At 41.1% G+C, this 21,389-nt stretch overlaps 1 protein-coding gene across 1 annotated transcript in view; it reads left to right on the forward strand.

Moving 5' to 3' along the window:
- Positions 1–20,969, forward strand: part of exoc2 (exocyst complex component 2) — a 108,634-nt gene extending 87,665 nt beyond the window's left edge. The window contains exons 22-28 of the mRNA XM_061883751.1: positions 7,920–8,036; positions 9,014–9,155; positions 18,263–18,318; positions 18,402–18,524; positions 18,700–18,761; positions 20,302–20,361; positions 20,452–20,969. Coding sequence (XP_061739735.1) covers positions 7,920–8,036; positions 9,014–9,155; positions 18,263–18,318; positions 18,402–18,524; positions 18,700–18,761; positions 20,302–20,361; positions 20,452–20,545 — 654 coding nt within the window. The 3' untranslated portion in view covers positions 20,546–20,969. The remainder of the gene's footprint in view (positions 1–7,919; positions 8,037–9,013; positions 9,156–18,262; positions 18,319–18,401; positions 18,525–18,699; positions 18,762–20,301; positions 20,362–20,451) is intronic.
- The last annotated feature ends 420 nt before the right edge of the window (positions 20,970–21,389 follow it).

Genomic DNA, 21,389 nt, shown 5'->3' on the forward strand with positions numbered 1-21,389 from the left:
TTTATATTTACATCTAACACAATTTCCTAACTCATTTGGAAACGGGGTTTGTAGATATATATATATATATATATATATACATATATATATATATATATATATATATATATATATATATATATATATATATATATATATATATGTATATGTGTATTGTATATGTGTATATATACATGTGTGTATATATAGATATATACTGTACATATATACATTTATTTATATATATGTGTATATATATATGTGTGTGAATATATATATATATATATATGTGTGTATATATGTATGCGTATATTTATTTATATATATATGTGTGTGTGTATATGTATGCATATATTTATATATATATAAATATATATGTGTGTTTATATTTTCTGTGTATAAATATATGTATATATATGTGTGTGTATATGTATGTATATGTTTATATATATATATCAATTTATATATATATATATATATATATATATATATATATATCTCAATTTATATATTTAACAGTGTACATTTTCAAAAGATAAATTCTGATACTTTCAGAGAGGGTGAGGGAAGGTTTCATTTGCAATCTAGGAACGCCTCCACACATAAACTGTTTGCTGTTTCCGCAGAAAGTCGGCGCAAAATGTATGCAAAATTTACACTAAAGGCAAGCCATATTCAATGCATATTATATAGACCACAATAAAGTTTGTTAAATTTGGATTAGAAACATAATGGGTACCCTTAAAGTTAATGTTTTAGCCACTCTTAAGTTATGCGACCAATTGTAATATTGGGCTCGAGGTAAAATTATATTAATATACGTTATTTGTCATAAGTGAGGAGTGCTTCTGCAGATTTCATCACAGATTGGTAGCAAAAATGTAAAATGCTGCATCAGTCTTAGAACAAAGATGGGCAAGAACCCAAAGTTAGATACCTGATTTCATAGATGCATGAGTGTGTTGTGGAAATACTGGACTGAATCCGTTGTGTCTTCCAATATCAGTTTTTTGGGATAGGCTCCAGTCACCTCCGCGACCCCGAGAGGGACAAGCGGTAGAAAGTAGATGGATGGATGAAACTTTATGACCCCAGCTGTCCGAATACTTTGATCAATATTTATTGTTTATCTTTTGTTCAATTATAAGTTTGGCAGTACGGGTGGGACAAAGTTATTGTTAACCCAATCATCATATCTCTCACAATACAGTATTAAAACATCCACATTGGGTATCAATGCTCTAGGCATCCAACCATGTGCTGTTATGCACTTGTTGACAAATTAATCTGACTTGATGTGAATGTCAGGGTTATTTATCCCTGTGTTGTATCTGACCTCAATATCTAAACCAGAGCTGGGCAAATTAAGGCTCGGGCTTAAACTTTTCAGTCTGGCCCGCCAGACATTTCCAAATAATTTCTTTAGATCTTTAAAATCAAAAATGTTGCTGCCATTATGATGTGCAGAGATGTTTTTCAAATATCCGTAAGTCTTGAACTATACCAAGTATTTTAGTGGTTACAATCCGTGTTTTTGCATGATGTACATGGTAATCTAATCAGTTACTATGGTAATCTAAGTCACAGGAGCTCAGATGAGGCACCAAGCTCTGTGGGCGGCGAGCGTTTCCACAGAGTGTTTCCAGAGCGGCCAGCCTGAAATGTTGGTTTAAGGGACAGACGCGGAAGGAGATTTTTATAACTAAGTTCTAAAGCTTAGTGATATATCAGATTGAAGGTGGTCTTTTTTTTTTTTTTTTTACCCTTCGCATTCATATTTTGCTGTGTTTGTTGCATTTTTGTTGCATTTCGCTTCATTGTAAAATGTGTCGATCGACAGTGGGTGTGACGTTCATAAGTTGTCAATATTACGTTTTTTATCGTTCATAGTTAAAGGCCTACTGAAACCCACTACTACCGACCAGGCAGTCTGATAGTTTATATGTCAATGATGAAATCTTAACATTGCAACACATGCCAATACGGCCGGTTTAGTTTTCTTAATTACAATTTTAAATTTCCTGCGGAGTTTCTTTTTGAAAACGTTGCGGAATGATGACGCTTTTGATGACATTCATTGTTTTATTGTACATTCTGGGTGTCTTATTAAGTAAAGAAATTTAAAATTCACGGTGGAAGAGGGGTTAGTGCGTCTGCCTCACAATACGAAGGTCCTGCAGTCCTGGGTTCTAATCCAGGCTCGGGATCTTTCTGTGTGGAGTTTGCATGTTCTCCCCGTGAATGCGTGGGTTCCCTCCGGGTACTCCGGCTTCCTCCCACTTCCAAAGACATGCACCTGGGGATAGGTTGATTGGCAAAATTAAATTGGCCCTAGTGTGTGAATGTGAGTGTGAATGTTGTTTGTCTATCTGTGTTGGCCCTGCGATGAGGTAGCGACTTGTCCAGGGTGTACCCCGCCTTCCGCCCGATTGTTGCTGAGATAGGCGCCAGCGCCCCCCGCGACCCCGAAAGGGAATAAGCGGTAGAAAATGGATGGATGGATGGAATTTAAAATTCCACTGTGTTCTCTAAGGCGGTCATAACATGTTTAGATTTCAATCAAATATTATTGTGAGTTTTTGTAATAGTGTATTTGTATATGTATACATAGGTGGATAGATATACTGGCCCCCAGACACATTTTTTTGTCTAAATTTGGCCTCCGGAGTCAAAATAATTGGCCAAGCCTGATCTAAACCATCAATGAAATTTCCAAATGAAATTTGTTATTCTGTATTTAACATTTCCTTAAAACTGCAGTTTTAATTTTCTGAGAGAGCTAATACAATAATAATACTCCTGTCTTACCACTTTGCAGTCCAATATGTGCACATTCTGCAATCCACTTCCATCCATCCATTTTCTACCGCTTATTCCCTTTCGGGGTCGCGGGGGGCACTGGCGCCTATCTCAGCTACAACCGGGCGGAAGGCGGGGTACACCTTGGACAAGTCGCCACCTCATCGCAGGGCCAACACAGATAGACAGACAACATTCACACTCACATTCACACACTAGGGCCAATTTAGTGTTGCCAATCAACCTATCCCCAGGTGCATGTCTTTGGAAGTGGGAGGAAGCCGGAGTACCCGGAGGGAACCCACGCATTCACGGGGAGAACATGCGAACTCCACACAGAAAGATCCTGAGCCTGGATTTGAACTCAGGACTGCAGGACCTTCGTATTGTGAGGCAGACGCACTAACCCCTCTTCCACCGTGAAGCCCTGCAATCCACTTAAGTATTTCAAAAGATACACCAATGACTGAGAAAACATTTTTATTTTTGTTTTGTGAAATCTGCTAATTAACACATGTTTTTCTTTTTCCAAATGTATTGAGTACTTAATTAGAATCACAATAAAAATCAGAAAATATTTTATTGCCATTGTTTGAGAACGGGTTCACAAACTAGGAATTTATTTTGGTGCAATCATGCAACATAAAACACAACACAGAATAGGTAATAAAATTAGCTGTAAATTTGCTATCAGATCTTTCTTATTGTTCATGTGCCTGATTGCCGAGGGGAAAAAACTGTTCAAGTGGCAGGAGGTATGGGTCTGGATGGACTGTAGTCTTCTGCTTGAGGGAAGAGGGGAGAATAGTTTGTGTCCAGGGTGAGAAGAGTCAGCTGTGATCCGAACCCCACGCCTCCTGGTCCTGGAAGGATGGGAGCTTGCAGCCAATAACCTTCCCAGCAATACGTATGATGCGCTGCAGTTGATGCTTGTCCCGGACTGTGTCACCGGGGAAACACATGGGGATGGAGGAGATGAGGATGGACTCGATGATAGCTGAGTAGAACTGTACCAGCATCTCAGTTGGCACCTTAAGTTTCATCAGCTGCCGCAGGAAGTACATTCTCTGCTGGGCCTTCTTAATGAGAAGGTATCGGAAACCTCAGTCTCCTCAGACGCATCCTCGCTCATCCATGCGGACTGGACACTGGCTGAGAGTTGGTGGACAGATTCTTGGTTGCTTTGTTGGTTCTGCTCCTGTCTCTGGCCGTGCTCCCTCCACCCCAGCAGACGATTGCCTGGAACACCGCAGAGGCCACCGCAGTGAATATGTTTCTTTTGCTTTTTATCTATAACTATTTGTAGAAGTGGCTGGTTGCATCAGCTCGGGTCTTTTAATACCTTTAATGTCCTTTATGTTCTTTGATGTTTAATGTTTCCATCTTACATGTAAGAGGGATGTGTGCTATGGCTATGAGTTGTTTTTTGGCCTTGACCTCAGTCTGGACCCCCTCTCTAGGGGCCCAGGCTTAGACCGATTTTTTTTTCTCCCCCCCCCCCCAATTGTTTACCTGTATCTCACCTTATTTGTAAGGGGTGCCGGAAGTCGGCAGACCTATCAGCGATCCTGTTCTTCCATCCATCCATTTTATACTGCTTATTCCCTTTGGGGTGGCGGGGGGCGCTGGTGCCTATCTCAGCTACAATCGGGCGGAAGGTGGGGTACACCCTGGACAAGTCACCACCTCTCTCCCTGTAATGTTTGTCTAATCTGGAATGGGATTGTTCTGAAAATTGTAATTTCCCTTCAGAGATTAATAAAGTATTTCTGATTCTGATTCTGATCATCCACAGACCTGTTGGCTCTGTGGACAAACTGCAGTGGGTCCAGAAGGGCGGGGGGGTGATGTCCTTGAGGTGGGGCAGGACCAAGGACTTCATGAACACAGACGTTAGCGCCGCCGGCCTGTAGTCATTAAGTCCTGTGATACGCGGTTTCTTGGGGACAGGGATGATGGTGGAGGTCTTGAAGCAGGACAGCACGCGGCATAACTCCAGAGGGGTGTTGAAAATGTCAGTAAAGACAGGAGCCAGCGAAATCCGGGCAGTGTCTCAGGGTGGAAGGGGAGACCTCATCTGGCCCGGGGGCCTTCGCGTGTTCAGCTGCAAGAACTGCCGGCGTACATCCTCCTCTCGCATGGAGAGGGCCTTTATTGAAGCCCTGTGATGTTCTTGGAGTCCTTTAAGTCCTTCAATGAAGTGCTCGCGTTGGTGATGGTGGGGGACGCAGAGCTTTGATGAGCTGAAGGCTGTTCCTGACGACAGTAATGTGTGTTGAGGTCCTGAGCGAGAGTCCGGTCATTCAGGGCCTGGTGGGTTTTGGACTTATAGTTTGTAAGGGCACTTAGCCCTCTCCACAAGGCTGCAGTGTCATTGGAGCCGAAATGTTCCTGTAGACCAGGGGTGCCCATTACGTCGATCGCAATCGACTGGTCGATCTCGGAGGGTGTGTCAGTCAATCTCAAGCCAGGCGTTAAAAAATAGACATGAAAATGAGCAATCATCAATCATACCAAGACTTCACTTTCGTCAGTTGTTTGACATTCTCGCCACCCGAGGATCTTGTGAGATGACGCTGGCTGCTGCGAGCTCATATTTAAGAAAAAAATTACTAACAGGGCGGACGCAGAGAAACACATTTTATTTTGAGAGACTCCGTACCTACTGTCAAAACTCTAAAGACCGACTGCACAGTTCCTGTCTTCACCATAAAAGACCTGTTTCATCCTGCCTGTGCTAACAAAATAAGAGTCTCAGAAAGCTAGCGTGCACAAGCTAGCAAGCTACGGAGTTTGATGCCAATGTATTTCTCCCCCCGCCCTCAGCGACCGCTTTCTCACTTGCTTGCCCACCCGCACAGTCACTGACGTCACTCACCTGCTGCCAGACATTAAAGGGCCACACGCATATGCTACTCTCATAACAAAGTGTTTAAAAACAAGTATGCAAGTTGGACAAATGAGATGCCAAATCCAACCACTTTCATGTGGTATTGGACAGAAAAGAGGACTTTTTTTTTCCTCCATTTGAAAATGCGGACGTTATCAGCACCACTGTCTAATTCCAATCAATGCAAGTCATCAGAATCAAATACACCAACTTATATTCTTGTCTTCATGAAAGAAAGGAATCTATGTGTGTTAAACATGCTTGTATTGTCATTAAACACCATTAACTTGTTAACAAAAATGTCTCTTTCATAAATAAATAAATATAAATTATAAATAGGAATGAGGTAGATCTCCTCGACTTGGTCAATTGATAAGTAGCTCGCCTGCAGAAAAAGTGTAAGCGCCCCTGCTTGTAGACGGTTAGAGTACACAGATTTAGCTTTCTCCACTTCCCTGATGAAGTGGTACTTTGCTTCTCTGTAGGAACTCCGGTTCCCGCTCCTCCACGCAGCCTCTTTCTTTTTGCGCAGCTGTCGGAGCTTGCGTGCGAACCAGGGCTTGTCGTTGTTATAACAAGCTTTGGTGCGCGTTGGAATGATGCGCGCCTCATTGAACTGTATGTATGAGGTCACACTGTCCGTATACTTGTCCAGATTGTCTGTGGCCGCTCCAATTGCCTCCCAGTCTGTCGTGTCCAAACATGCGCGCAGTTCCTCCACAGCCTCAGCGGTGAATTTCTTAATGGTCTTCATAACAGGTTTAGCCAGTTTCAATCTCTGTCTGTATGAAGGAATTAAAGTGCGCCATCACGTGATCTGATAGTCCGAGAGCAGCGTGCGGGACTGCATGGTATGCCTTTCTTATTTTAATGTAACAGTGATCCAAAGTGTTCTCCTCTCTGGTCGGGCATTTAATAAAGTGCCTATTCTTGGGTAATTCCTGGCTCAAATTTCCCTTGTTAAAGTCAGCAAGCACGATAACAAGAGAGTCCATAAAATATCGTTCCACATGTAAGATCTGTAGACAAAGTTTTAAATCCAGTCGCAATATTTTTTATCAGAATTTGAATTGAACATTGTAGACATAAAGTTTGTGAAAATAATAAATATTTGGACGATGGAGATCATTAAGTGTTGACATCTAGAAGAATAAGTAGGTGTTACATGTGTCTGAACATTGTGGTAATTTAGGACATTGATGGTACTAACACAATTTTGAAATATCAATCAATCAATCAATCAATCAATGTTTATTTATATAGCCCCAAATCACAAATGTCTCAAAGGACTGCACAAATCATTGCGACTACAACATCCTCGGAAGAACCCACAAAAGGGCAAGGAAAACTCACACCCAGTGGGCAGGGAGAATTCACATCCAGTGGGACGCCAGTGACAATGCTGACTATGAGAAACCTTGGAGAGGACCTCAGATGTGGGCAACCCCCCCCTCTAGGGGACCGAAAGCAATGGATGTCGAGCGGGTCTAACATGATACTGTGAAAGTTCAATCCATAGCGCCTCCAACACAGCCGCGAGAGTTCAGTTCAAAGCGGATCCAAGACAGCAGCGAGAGTCCCGTCCACAGGAGACCATCTCAAGCGGAGTCGGATCAGCAGCGTAGAGATGTCCCCAACCGATACACAGGCGAGCGGTCCATCCTGGGTCCCGACGAGCGGTCCGTCCTGGGTCTCGACTCTGGACAGCCAGTACTTCATCCATGGTCATCGGACCGGACCCCCTCCACAAGGGAGCGGGGGACATAGGAGAAAGAAAAGAAGCGGCAGATCAACTGGTCTAAAAAGGAGGTCTATTTAAAGGCTAGAGTATACAGATGAGTTTTAAGGTGAGACTTAAATGCTTCTACTGAGGTAGCATCTCGAACTGTTACCGGGATGGCATTCCAGAGTACTGGAGCCCGAACGGAAAACGCTCTATAGCCCGCAGACTTTTTTTGGGCTCTAGGAATCACTAATAAGCCGGAGTCTTTTGAACGCAGATTTCTTGCCGGGACATATGGTACAATACAATCGGCAAGATAGGCTGGAGCTAGACCGTGTAGTATTTTATACGTAATTAGTAAAACCTTAAAGTCACATCTTAAGTGCACAGGAAGCCAGTACAGGCGTAATATGATCAAACTTTCTTGTTCTTGTCAAAAGTTTAGCAGCCGCATTTTGTACCAACTGTAATACAATTAGTGTTGTCACATAATACTAATTTATGTATAATATATTTTTGTCTCTTCAGGAGCAACGCTTGCTGATCCTACTCAGTAACTGCCATTACCTGGAGAGACACACTTTCCTTAATCTTTTTGATCACTTTGAAAAGCATGGATTCACAGGCACAGAGAAGATCTCACAGGTTAGTGGAATGTCCCAGGCTAGTTCACTTTTAACTTACTCTAAACAAACGTTCAGATAACTGTGATCTTCATCTTTTCAAAAACGAATGTGTCATCTATTTGTTGTGGTTCATGCTGTCTATGGGAAGTGCTTTGTATTGTCAGTAATGAGATTAATCAGAGGTGCTGAAGTTCTCCTAAGACGTTTTCCCTTCTAACTTATATGCCTTATCATCACACAAACAGTGAGGACTTCAACGCAACACCATAACTGTCTGAATCGCAAAGCAAGGACGTATTCATTATCATTTTCGACACTTCTTGGAACGTAACGTTGAGATTTTAAATGTTTTTTGTTCAGCCGCATTCTGACAAAGTTGCTGTCAAAATGTTGTTTGGAATAAGTCTGGATGATGAGGGCAATTATAACTAGAAAAAAAAGGTGTTCCCTTTGATTCCTAAGTGGGTTAGTATAGCAGCAACAGTAATAGGAACTTCGTGTGTGTGTGTGTGTGTGTGTGTGTGTGTGTGTGTGTGTGTGTGTGTGTGTGTGTGTGCGTGTGTGCGTGCGTGCGTGCGTGCGTGCGTGCGTGCGTGCGTGCGTGCGTGCGTGCGTGCGTGCGTGCGTGCGTGTTATTTTTTTCCATGAGTCAAAGTGAAACTTTCCCACACTTTAAAAATGCCAAACCATGAATTGATTAACGTGGACCCCGACTTAAACAAGTTGAAAAACTTGGTGTTACCATTTAGTGGTCAATTGTACGGAATATGTACCGTACTGTGCAATCTACTAATAAATATATCAATCAATCAATCCAAAAAGACGCCTGCTTTAAGTTAATTGTAGTGATTGTTTTAACATTGGTATTGTTTAGTGTCTCTCAGTAGATGATCAAATTCGAGCTTTGTAAATGTTTTTTTTTTGTTGGTATGTAGGTTTGATGTCCCAGCATTGCTATACCTAACTGAGTCCTGGTCCTCCTGATCCACTTTCCAGGTGAGCTTGATGGCAGTTCGGGAACTGGATGAAAAACTATTTGATGCCTACATTGAGAGGCGAGCTGACCCTATCGCAGGCGCCCTAGAGCCTGGTATCTACGCTGGATACTTCGACTGGAGAGACTGTCCAACTCCCACAGGTACTTACTTCTATAGCAGGGGTCACCAACCTTTTTGAAACCAAGAACTACTTCTTGGGTCCTGATTAATGCGAAGGGCTACCAGTTTGATACACACCTAAATAAATTGCCAGAAATAGCAAATTTGCTCAATTTACTTTTAATAAATAAATCTGTATATATATTTAATTAAAAAATCAGGTATTTCTGTCTGTCATTCCGTCGTACATTTTTTTTCCTTTTACAGAAAGTTTTTTGTAGAGAATAAATGATGAAAAAAAACACTTAATTGAACGGTTTAAAAGCGCAGAAAACAATAAAATAATGAAAATTTAATTTTGAAACATAGTCTATCTTCAATTTCGACTCTTTAAAATTCAATATTCAACCGAAAAAAATGAAGAGAAAAACTAGCTAATTCGAATCTTGTTGAAAAAATTTTAAAAAATAATTTATGGAACATAATTGGTAACATCAAGATCAATTTTAGAATTTTGATGAAATTTTTTAAATAGGTTAAAATCCAATCTGCGCTTTGTTAGAATATATAAAAAAATTGGACCAAGCTATATTTCTAACAAAGACAAATCATTATTTCTTCTAGACTTTCCAGAACAAAAATTTTATAAGAAATTCAAAAGACTTTGAAAAAAGATTTAAATTTGATTCTACAGATTTTCGAGATTTGCTAGAATATATATTTTTTTAATTTTAATCATAATAAGTTTGAATAAATATTTCACAAATATTCTTCGTCGAAAAAACAGAAGCTAAAATGAAGAATTAAATTAAAATGTATGTATTATTCTTAACAATAAAAAAAAATTAATTTACTTGAACATATATTTAAATTGTAAGGAAAGAAGAGGAAGAAATTTAAAAGGTAAAACGGTATATGTGTTTAAAAATCCTAAAATCATTAAAATCAGTAAAAAAAAAAATAATAATTTATTTAAACAAGTGAAGACCAAGTCTTTAAAATATTTTCTTGGATTTTCAAATTCTATTTGAGTTTTGTCTCTCTTAGAATTAAAAATGTCGAGCAAAGCGAGACCAGCTTGCTAGTAAATAAATACAATTTCAAAAATAGAGGCAGCTCACTGGTAAGTGCTACTATTTGAGCTATTTTTAGAACAGGCCAGCGGGCTACTCATCTGGTCCTTACGGGCTGCATGGTGCCCGCGGGCACCGCGTTGGTGACCCCTGTTCTAAAGTGACACCCACATACACACATTTAAAAAGAATTGCTGTGGAAAGATGTGCTTGTTAAACAATGGGGAGGAATTCCCCCCAAAAATTCAGATAAATGACTCGGTATCATAAAGACCTTTGCAGACTTGTGGGAGGATAAGTTCATATCTCTGGTCTGCTTGGTTGTCACAATTTGTTATGTGCGATGTGTCATGTGACGAGCACAGCTCTTTAAGAGTTACTGTAAAAACCACTGAGATCAATGTTTTGGTCGCGTAAAAGCCACAGTGTGTGTGTGAGAGTGTGTGTGTGTGTGTGTATGTGTGTGTGTGTGTGTGTGTGTGTGTGTGTGTGTGTGTGTGTGTGTGTGTGTGTGTGTGTGTGTGTGTGTGTGTGTGTGTGTGTGTGTGTGTGTGTTTGGTTTTATGACGATAATCATATTTATGTCGGTGATGATGAAGTTGGATCTTCTTCTGCTTTGGTCCAACAAGTTTGCACAAGCTGGATGTGAAAGAGGAACATTTTGGTCGCCAAATTAGAGTTCTAGGATATGATACTTTCACATGCTGCACACAACAGTGACATTCATCATGTTTGTATATCACTGCTACATTTTTGGAAGTCATTGTTCACACTGTGTCTCTTGTTTATCATATAGTTATTATCTAGATGTTTGCTACATTTTTCTGTCATGCTGTATATTTCCTGTCATCTGACATCAAAATAATATGCTTTAAGTGTTTAGTGTTAAGTGTTTAAAAAAAAAAAAAAAAAAAAAATGTTTTATAGTTTTGCTTTAGAACATGGAATAAAATGGACAGAACCTCACCGATCTTGACAGTTAGTTGCGGGTGATTATTTTTCTGATAATGAACAATAATTCTTATATACAGCAGGCATGTGATTTTTCCGTCTGAAGTCGGAATTCTGTCATTTTTAATCCCGGGGGCAAAAAAAATATATATATTCCGTTTTTCCGGGGTTTTTTTCCGACCCTAAATCAGAAAAAGCATATCAGTATGTGGAATTAAATTACGGAATGGATTAAGTAAAGAAGTTAAACATTGTACTGATATGAGCCAGTTTAAGAGGATGTTTAAATTAATAGTGCTTACAAAGTACAAAGAAGAAGTATTATGAGAAACACTTTCAAACTTATTGAAAACAAGATATTCTTCATCTTAGTATGTTAATAATGACTGAAATAATTAAGTACATGTTAGAAAACTGCTGTGTTAATCACTCATAGATGTCCTTTTGCTATTTTGATATTTTGCTGTAAAGAAGGTCAGTGAATAATTGTATATATTGTGGGCGCTCTGAAGTGGAAAAGGGGTAGGATTAAATAAGCTTTGCTTCTTCCTACTCCTTTTCGGACATGATGTATTGTGTATTGCGAAATGATGAATTTAACTGATGTATAATGTTGTATGTATGTCATGTTCGAAATAAACTAAGAAGACAGAAAGAGAGTTGTTTACTTGCCGATTCGTCTTTTGTAATCGAGACGTAGCTTATATTTCGCCGTAGTTGATTGGTCGATACGTTCCTTGTGACCAATCAGGACATCTGTTATGAATGATGGCGTTATTACCACCATTTTCGAAATGTAAACGATGTCGGTTCTCGAGAGAAAGGACGCTTAACGAGTAAAAGAAATTGATAAACATGTCAAAAATAAGTTTCGATGGGACTGGATGGAAAGGGAACTCACTGATACTTTTGGGAAGAAGGAAGTTACGACTTTGTTCGGCGATTTTATTCGGAAAATCGATCGTCTCGGAAATATTTTCTTCAAATGGTGCTGTCTTTGTTAATTTTAGCATGTCCCCCAGACCTTTGGAAAATGTTTCAGTCTTTTTCATTGTGGTCAAATCACATGCCTGATACAGGAATAGAATAAATACAATTGTTGAAAATTGCTAGTTGATTTGTAAAAGAATATGTATAATTATTTATTATTATTAGATTTCCTGCTGTTTTTTTTTAAGTTTACACCCTTACAAAGATATTAACAGTGTAATTCGGTCAGCTTGGCTTTGTGGGTACAGTGGCCGTCTTAGAACTACAGGGTTACTGGTTCGATCCTGGTTATATGAGCTCATGTCAAGGTGTTCCTGAGCAAGACACTGACCGCTCTTGATGGGTTGTGGTTTGGGCCTTGCATGGCAGATTCCACCATCATTCCGCAAATGTGTTGATTTTAATGTGCAATGACAATAAAAGCCTATTTATTTTATCATTTTGAAAAGTGGTGCAGACCACCTTATTTAAATGAAGATTTTGCATGCATACAGGGCTTTTACCACAGAGACACCTGATGATTTTTCTGCATATTCATGGTTGTAATGCCCCTCCCTGAGTGCAATGTTTTGAACTAGCAGAACACATCTATAATCTCTTAACACCTTTTCTGAATTGCAATCTAGACAACAGAATCATATGCACACTAAGCATATGTACTGAAACGCAAGGAAATGCATAATGAAAGACGTCTTTTAATCTAAGAGATATATTACAGTTTGTGAATTAAAATGCCAACTGACACCAAAACACATCAGTTGAATTAATTTTAATCAGCCACTTTAAATAATCTAGCAGCTTTAAAATTATAAAAGGAAATTGCTGAATCGACGATATGTCTAATATTTGTTATTTCTGTCAGTACAAATGCATAATAAAGAAGGAAAAAAACATATATATATATACGTCACTGGAGTATAAGTCCCATTTTGGGGGGAAATTTATTTGATAAAATCCAACACCAGGAATAGACATTTGAAAGGCAATTTAAAATACATAAAAAATAGTGAACAGGTTGAAAAAGTGTACGTTATAGGACGCATAAATAACCAACGAAGAACGTGCCTGGTAGGTTAACGTAACATATTATGGTAAGAGTAATTCAAAAAACTATAACATACAGAACATGCTGTATGTTTACCAAACATAATGTCTCTCCTAATCGATAAATCCGATGAAATCTTCTTCCTCGATGTCGCTTCTAAACAACTCTGCCAAGTCCAAAGGTATGCGCCGCTTCCTCTTGTCATTTTCTGCTGCATATTTCACTACGTCCAGTTTGTAATCTGCAGTACATGATTTCCTTTTTGGTGTCATTTTTGTTCAGCCCTTCTCAGTTTTTATAAGTTACCGCCAACGTTGAAATGATCCTTTTTAATAGCTCTGACAGTAGCATATAGCAGTTACCATCACATGACCCACAATACACTTCTGCCATGTCCCTGCCGAATTCTTATTGGTTGACGTGTGTGTGACGATTGCTGACATTTTCTTCGTCTCTTCCGCGAATGAGATAAATAATATTATTGAATATTTTACGGTAATGTGTTAATAATTTCACACATAAGTCGCTCCGGAGTATACGTCGCATCCCCGGCCAAACTATGAAAAAAACTGCAATTTATAATCCAAAAAAATACGGTATGTTGAAACACATACGTCTGTCAATCGTGTGTCTTTGCGGTGCAGTTTTACAATGTAAAATATTGTTGCAAAAACTGGTGATTGTTGATCAATCAATTTGCGCGCGCTGTTTGATATATTTGCATTTTCTCCTACCAGTATTGTGATCAGCACACATTCTGCATATTAATGAAGATGGAGACACAAAATGCATTGCACGACTTATTGTGAATTATATTTTATATAGCGCTTTTCTCTAGTGACTCAAAGCGCTTTACATAGTGAAACCCAATATCTAAGTTACATTTAAACCAGTGTGGGTGGCACTGGGAGCAGGTGGTTAAAGTGTCTTGCCCAAGGACACAACGGCAGTGACTAGGATGGCGGAAACGGGAATCGAACCTGCAACCCTCAAGTTGCTGGCAAGGCCACTCTACCAACCGAGCTATGCCGCCCCGCTTACTTAACAGATGCAATCCACTTTGCACACGTTTAGTAGAACAGCTTTGCGTGTGCCATAGAGTTTGCACGTGTTTTAGTACACGCAACCTGTTAGTAAATCAGGATTCAGATGGTTTTCTCCACAAAATAAATAATTCAAACTGAAATACCGTATCTTCTGCATTATAAGCTGCACCAGTATAAAAAACACACACACTCAATTTTGAAAGAAAAGATATATTTTCATGTATTAGCCGCACCGGACTGTAAGATATAGACTGGTATGCTTAGAAATATTTAGTAAATATATATTTACATACCTTAACTGTTTACAAAGGGTGTCTGTAACATGGCAGTAAAACGGCTGATCAAACAAAACACAAAAATAATTGATGTCTCTCTTCATTCTTTATAAGATCAATAAGTTTCTCGTTTTTTAATAAGTTTCAAAATGTTTATCAGGATTCTGCGTCTTTGTACTAAACACTTTGAGTTTGAACGGTTACTTTAAATTAAATTAAGTTAAGTTAAAGTTAAAGTACCAATGATTGTTACATGATTGTGGTGAAATTTGTCCTCTGCATTTGACCCATCTCCTTAATCACCCCCTGGGAAGTGAGGAGAGCAATTGGCAGCAGCGGTGCCGCGCTCGGGAATCATTTAGTACATTTTATGAATTATTTGCTTAATCCATTACATAATTTAGCTGTTATTGGAAAAAAAAATCCAAAGATTACCCTCAGAGTGTGCAAAGTGCGGCCAAGGAACCAGGTGAAATGTAATGAGGACAAATTGCAACATTGACTCAAATAACGTTGAGTCAACGTTTTTTTTACATTATGCTGCCACCTTACCGTGGTGGAGGAGTTTGCATGTCCCAATGATCCTAGGAGCTGTGTTGTCCCGGGTTTTCTATGCCCCCTGGTAGGGTCTCCCAAGACAGACAGGTCCTAGGTGACGGATCGGACAAAGAGCAGTTCGAAGACTTGTATGGAAATACAACAACAGAGACTCAGTTTTCCCTCGCCCAGACGCGGGTCACCAGGTCCCCCCTCTGGAGCCAGGCCCGGAGTTGGGGCACAATGGTGAGCGCCCGGAGAGGCAACATGGGCTCACCATTCATTGGAGGCGCCATAGAGGTCGGGTGCAATGAGAGCTGGGCGGCAGCCGAAGGCAGAGCGCTTGACGATCCGATCCTCTTTGGACATGGAATGTCTGGAGTACTGGAGAGTGCTCCCCCGGGTGATTCCCTTGTCCTACTGGGGGACTTCAACGCTCATGTTGGCAACGACAGTAAAACCTGGAGAGGCATGATTGGGAAGAATGGCCCTCCGGATCGTCACAGATTGTCCATAACAAACACCATGTTTAAACATATATGTGCTCTTGGCACCAGGACACCCTAGACCGGAGTTCCATGATGGACTTTGTAGTTGTGTCATCAGCTTTGCGGCCTCATGTTTTGGACACTCGGGTGAAGAGAGGGGCGGAGCTTTCTACCCTTCACCACCTGGTGGTGAGTTGGCTGCGATGGTGGAGGAGGATGCCGGACAGACCTGGCAGGCCTAAACGCATTGTGAGGGTCTGCTGGGAACGTCTGGCAGAGTTTCCTGTCAGAGAGAGTTTCAATTCCCACCTCCGGAAGAACTTTGAACATGTCACGAAGGAGGTGCTGTACATTGAATCCGAGTGGACCATGTTCCGCACCCCACTGCTGTTTGGAGCTGTGGCCACAAGGTAGTTGGTGCCTGTCGTGGCGGTAATCCTAGAACCCGCTTGTGGACCAGCGGTGAGGGATGCCGTCAATCTGAAGAAAGAGTCCTCTCAGGTTCTTTTAGCTCATAGGACTCTAGAGGCAGCGAACAGGTACCGATAGGCCAAGCGGTGTGCGTCTTCAGCAGTCGCGGAGGCAAAAACTCGGACATGGGAGGAGTTCGGAGAAGCCATGGAAAAAAAATTCCGGACGGCTTCAAAACGATTCTGGACCATCATCCGCCGCCTCAGGAAAGGGAAGCAGTCCACTGTCAACAGCGTGTATGGCGGGCATGGTATCCTGCTGACCTCGACTGCGGATGTTGTGGATCGGTGGAGGGAAATACTTCATAGACCTCCTTAATCCCACCAACACGTCTTCCTATGAGGAAGCAGTTCCTGGGGAATCTGGGGTGGGCTCTTCTATTACTGGGGCTGAGGTTGCTGAGGTAGTTAAAAAGCTCCTTGGTGGCAAGGCCCCATGGGTGGATGAGATCCACCCGGAGTTCCTTAAGACTCTGGATGCTGTGGGTCTGTCTTGGTTGACAAGACTCTGCAGCATCGCGTGGACATTGGGGGCGATACCTCTCTTTAAGAAGGGGAACCAGAGGGTGTGTTCCAACTATCATGGGATCACACTCCTCAACCTTTCCGGTAAGGTCTATTCAGGTGTACTGGAGAGGAGGCTACGCCGGATAGTCGAACCTCGGATTCAGGAGATCAGTGTGGTTTTCGTCCTGGTCGTGGAATTGTGGACCAGCTCTAATTCTCGGCAGGGTCCTTGAGGGTGCATGGGAGTTTGCCCAACCAGTCTACATGTGCTTTGTGGACTTGGAGAAGGCATTCCATCGTGTCCATCGGGAAGTCCTGTGGGGAGTGCTCAGAGAGTATTGGGTATTGGACTCTCTGATTGTGGCGTTCCGCTCCCTGTACGATTAGTGTCAGCACTTGGTCCTTATTGCCGGCAGTAAGTCGGACACATTTTCAGTGAGGTTTGGTCTCCGCCAGGGCTGCCCTTTGTCACCGATTATGTTCAAAACTTTTATGGACAGAATTTCTAGGCGCAGTCAGGGTGTTGAGGGTATCTGGTTTGGTGGCTGCAGGATTAGGTCTCTACTTTTTGCAGATGATGTGGTCTTGATGGCTTCATCTGGCCAGGATCTTCAACTCTCACTGGATCGGATAGCAGTGAAGCGACTGGGATGAGTGCCATCTCCGTGTTGGGGAGGAGACCCTGCCCCAAGTGGAGGAGTTCAAGTACCTGGGAGTGTTGTTCACAAGTGAGGGAAGAGTGGATCGTTAGAACGACAGGCGGATCGGTGCGGCGTCTCCGGTTGTGGTGAAGAAGGAGCTGAGCAGGAAGGCAAAGCTCTCAATTTATCGGTCAATCTACATTCCCATCCTCACCTATGGTCATGAGCTTTGGGTTATCACCGAAAGGACAAGATCACGGGTACAAGCGGCCGAAATGAGTCACATAAGCCCTATTTAAATGGGCTCAGAGAAGTCAACAGGTGTCGTCAATCATAATCACTCACATGAAGTTAAGAGGCCATGACATGAAGCTAATTTGATTTGATTGTAATTTTTCTACATCACTAAAATTGATAAGGAAAGGGACGGCGTGGCACAGTGGGACGGTGGCCGTGCGCAACCCGAGGGTCCCTGGTTCAAATCCCACCTAGTACCAACCTCGTCACGTCCGTTGTGTCCTGAGCAAGACACTTCACCCTTGCTCCTGATGGGTGCTGGTTGGCGCCTTGCATGGCAGCTCCCTCCATCAGTGTGTAAATGTGTGTGTGAATGGGTAAATGTGGAAGTAGTGTCAAAGCGCTTTGAGTACCTTGAAGGTAGAAAAGCGCTATACAAGTACAACCCATTTATTTATTTATTTATAACGTATGTTGCTGTATGTATACTTTTGACCCAGCACACATTTTCAGTAGACCCATAATAAATTCATCAAAGAACCAAACTTCATGAAGGTTTTTTGTGACAAACAAGTATGTGCTCCAATCACTCTATCAGAAAAAAATAAGAGTTGGAGAAATGATTGACATGGCCCCTGCATGCTTTGATTTTTCAGTACGGGCCTTCAGTGGAAAAAGTTTGGACACCCCTGGATTAGCCACACCTTAAACCGCAGGATTCAAAGCTTTGGGAAACGAGTAGCGTATTATATTTTAGTATAATGTACCAAATAATGTTCATGTTGACAAAAACAAATACCAATCCCTGAACCCGAGAGGGATAAGCAAAATGGATGGATGGATGGTTTAAGAGCATTTCATTAAAGATGTATGTTACTTTTTCTCTAGGGGTAAGGAGTTACTTAAAGGAAGCCCTAATGAATATCATCACTGTTCATGCTGAGGTACAATGGCCACTTGTTGCTTTATTCTCTTTATGCTTTTACATTCTTCTTTGTACTCACCTCTCCAACTTTCCAACTGCCAGGTCTTTACGGTTTCCAAGGATTTGGTTCCTTGCGTGTTGTCCAAAATTGTTGCGACAGTCGCAGACGAGATGTGTCGTCTTATACAGTGTGTGTCATCCTTCAGCAGAAATGGCGCTCTGCAGGTATTCGCATGACACACTCACTTAACCACTTATAGTGAGGACCTGACTCATAAGTAAACCCCACACTCTTTTTCCCCATTTGTTGTCTAAATGCCACGTCTTGTAAACCACTAACAGCAGTGGGATTGGGTTAGTCCGATTGTGTAAAATTTGCACCTGCAACCTCCATTTCCAGGCTCGACTTGAACTTTGTGCTCTGAGAGATGCCGTAGCCGCATACCTAAATGCTGAAAGCAAGTAAGTGCGGCCCACACCCACATACTGCACATGGGAACGTAGCTCAGTGATTTATGGCTCCTGTATATCATACACATAAATCTTTGTCACACACACTTCAAAACACTCCATATGTGTGCTACTTGGTGGGTTAGATGAAAGGAAGTGAAAGCAACCTGGTTCTGCTGCCTCCATTCGCTATACTGTATAGTATAGTTTATATTCACATGTGCATGTTTGTTTTACTAACGGCTAATGTGATTTTTATTTGATTTTTAATCCAAAAGTTTAAAGCACAGCAATATACTTTAGTATCACCTTTTGAAATAGCAAATATTATTTAATGGTATACTGCTATAAGGGGAAATGTGTTATTGCAATGGCAACTATGTCTACCTCCACTACCGCTTTTGTATGTTATGGTGCTGCTGTGCTTTTCTAAAGGGCACCTTAACTGTCTGGAAGCAGTTACAGGAACAAGTTGAAATTCATTTTTGGTACCCCAAAACCTAAGCCTTAGACCAGGGGTAGGGAACCTATGGCTCGCGAGCCAGATGTGGCTCTTTTGATGACTGCATCTGGCTCTCGGATAAATCTGAGCTGATAAGTAATGAATAATAACATTCTCAGGCATTTTCATGTTCAATAAATTGCGTTAATGGTAAGAATTAATTTATTTTGTTATTGGTTAGTGTGGGTCTTGCCCTCCAGGGGGTTCTTAAGACCACCAAGCACCAACATTAGAGCCTATTTCAGGGTTACAATATTGTTTTATTATTCAATAAGTCTCTCTGTTGCTTTCCAACAATTGTCTTTTTCTCTTTCGTTCTCGCTCGCGCTCTGGCTCCAGCCCCAACCCCGTCTCTCCTCCTGGCTGCTGCTTATAACATTGCGACAGATGATTAGATAAAAAGGCCCAGGTGGACCATCTACGCACCTGTCGCTGATTTCGAGGCCGGTCCTGGCAACACCCTGCTTCGCTGCAGGCCCACAGGCCACGCCCCCTCCACAGTTAGCTTCAGAATAACAATGTTATCAAAAAGAATAAGAGACCTATTATACTCCACAAATGTTGGTCTTACTTAAAAATGCACGCGTTTATTTGTGTTTAGTGTTAAAAAAAAATATTACATGGCTCTTACGGAAATACATTTTAAAATATTTGGCTTCTTGGCTCTCTCAGCCAAAAAGGTTCCCGACCCCTGCCTTAGACAGTTGTGTCTTAGAACCGATTGTACAAAACCCAAAACCTGTAAAGTTGGCACGCTGTGTAAATCGTAAATAAAAACACAATACAATGATTCGCTAATCCTTTTCAACCTATATTGAATTGAATAGACCTCAAAGACAATATATTTAACATAAACTTTATTTTTTGCAAATATTAGCTCATTTGGAATTTGATGCCCACAACACCACATGTCCAAAACTCAGTTGACTTTGTTGTGAATATCAGAGATCTACAACTGGACAGGTTTAGTTTACATAAAGTGACTATGACGTGTAGGACAATTAACATAAAATAATGTATTTATTCTGCTAACATAGTTTTTCATTCCAGTGCCAGCTTCAAACAAGCTATGGATGCCTTGCCTCAGTTACACAGTGGATCCGATAAAAAGTGAGTCTGCTTCTGCACGTGTCGATAACACAAGTGTTGATAATACAGATATTGATACTTGACTTTCCTCTGCTCGATGTTTCCTGCCAGGTTAGTGGGAGAGCTGTTGAATCAGTTTAGGAGCAGCATGCTGCTCCAGCTCACCTGCTTCCAGCCATCTTGTGTCCAGCCCGTCAAGCGATAAAGTAAAACTACTCACCAACATCATGACTCGTACTTTTTACTTCACAAGATTGAACTTTATTGGGCAAAATACTACGTCATAAAACAAAGATTGTGTTGAAATATATGGTTGAAGATGCATTTCATTTTATTTCCGTAATCAAGTTTGAGAATTGTTTTACTTTGTTTAACACATTTTTATGATATATTGAAGACTCAACTTATCAATGAAGTCTTAATGCATTTTTATATTGGAACTGTGCATTTTGGTTCTTCAAAATAGCCACCCTTTGCTCTAATTACTAATTTGCACACTCTTGGTATTCTCTTGATGAGCTTCAAGAGGTAGTCACCTGAAATTGTTTTCATAGTCATAGTTTTGATGCTTTGAGTGACAATCTACAATGTAAATAGTCATGAAAATAAAACTTTTGGTCTGTACTGTATATATGTGTGTGTGTGTATATATATATATATATATATATATATATATATATATATATATATATATATATATATATATATATATATATATATGCCATCTCCGGGTTGGGGAGGAGACCCTGCCCCAAGTGGAGGAGTTCAAGTACCTAGGAGTCTTGTTCACGAGTGAGGGAAGAGTGGATCGTGAGATCGACAGGCGGATCGGTGCGGCGTCTTCAGAAATGCGGACGTTGTACCGATCCGTTGTGGTGAAGAAGGAGCTGAGCCGGAAGGCAAAGCTCTCAATTTACCGGTCGATCTACGTTCCCATCCTCACCTATGGTCATGAGCTTTGGGTCATGACCGAAAGGATAAGATCACGGGTACAAGCGGCCGAAATGAGTTTCCTCCGCCGTGTGGCGGGGCTCTCCCTTAGAGATAGG

The sequence above is a fragment of the Nerophis ophidion genome, linkage group LG22, assembly GCF_033978795.1.
Source record: "Nerophis ophidion isolate RoL-2023_Sa linkage group LG22, RoL_Noph_v1.0, whole genome shotgun sequence".
Lineage (NCBI taxonomy): Eukaryota > Metazoa > Chordata > Actinopteri > Syngnathiformes > Syngnathidae > Nerophis > Nerophis ophidion.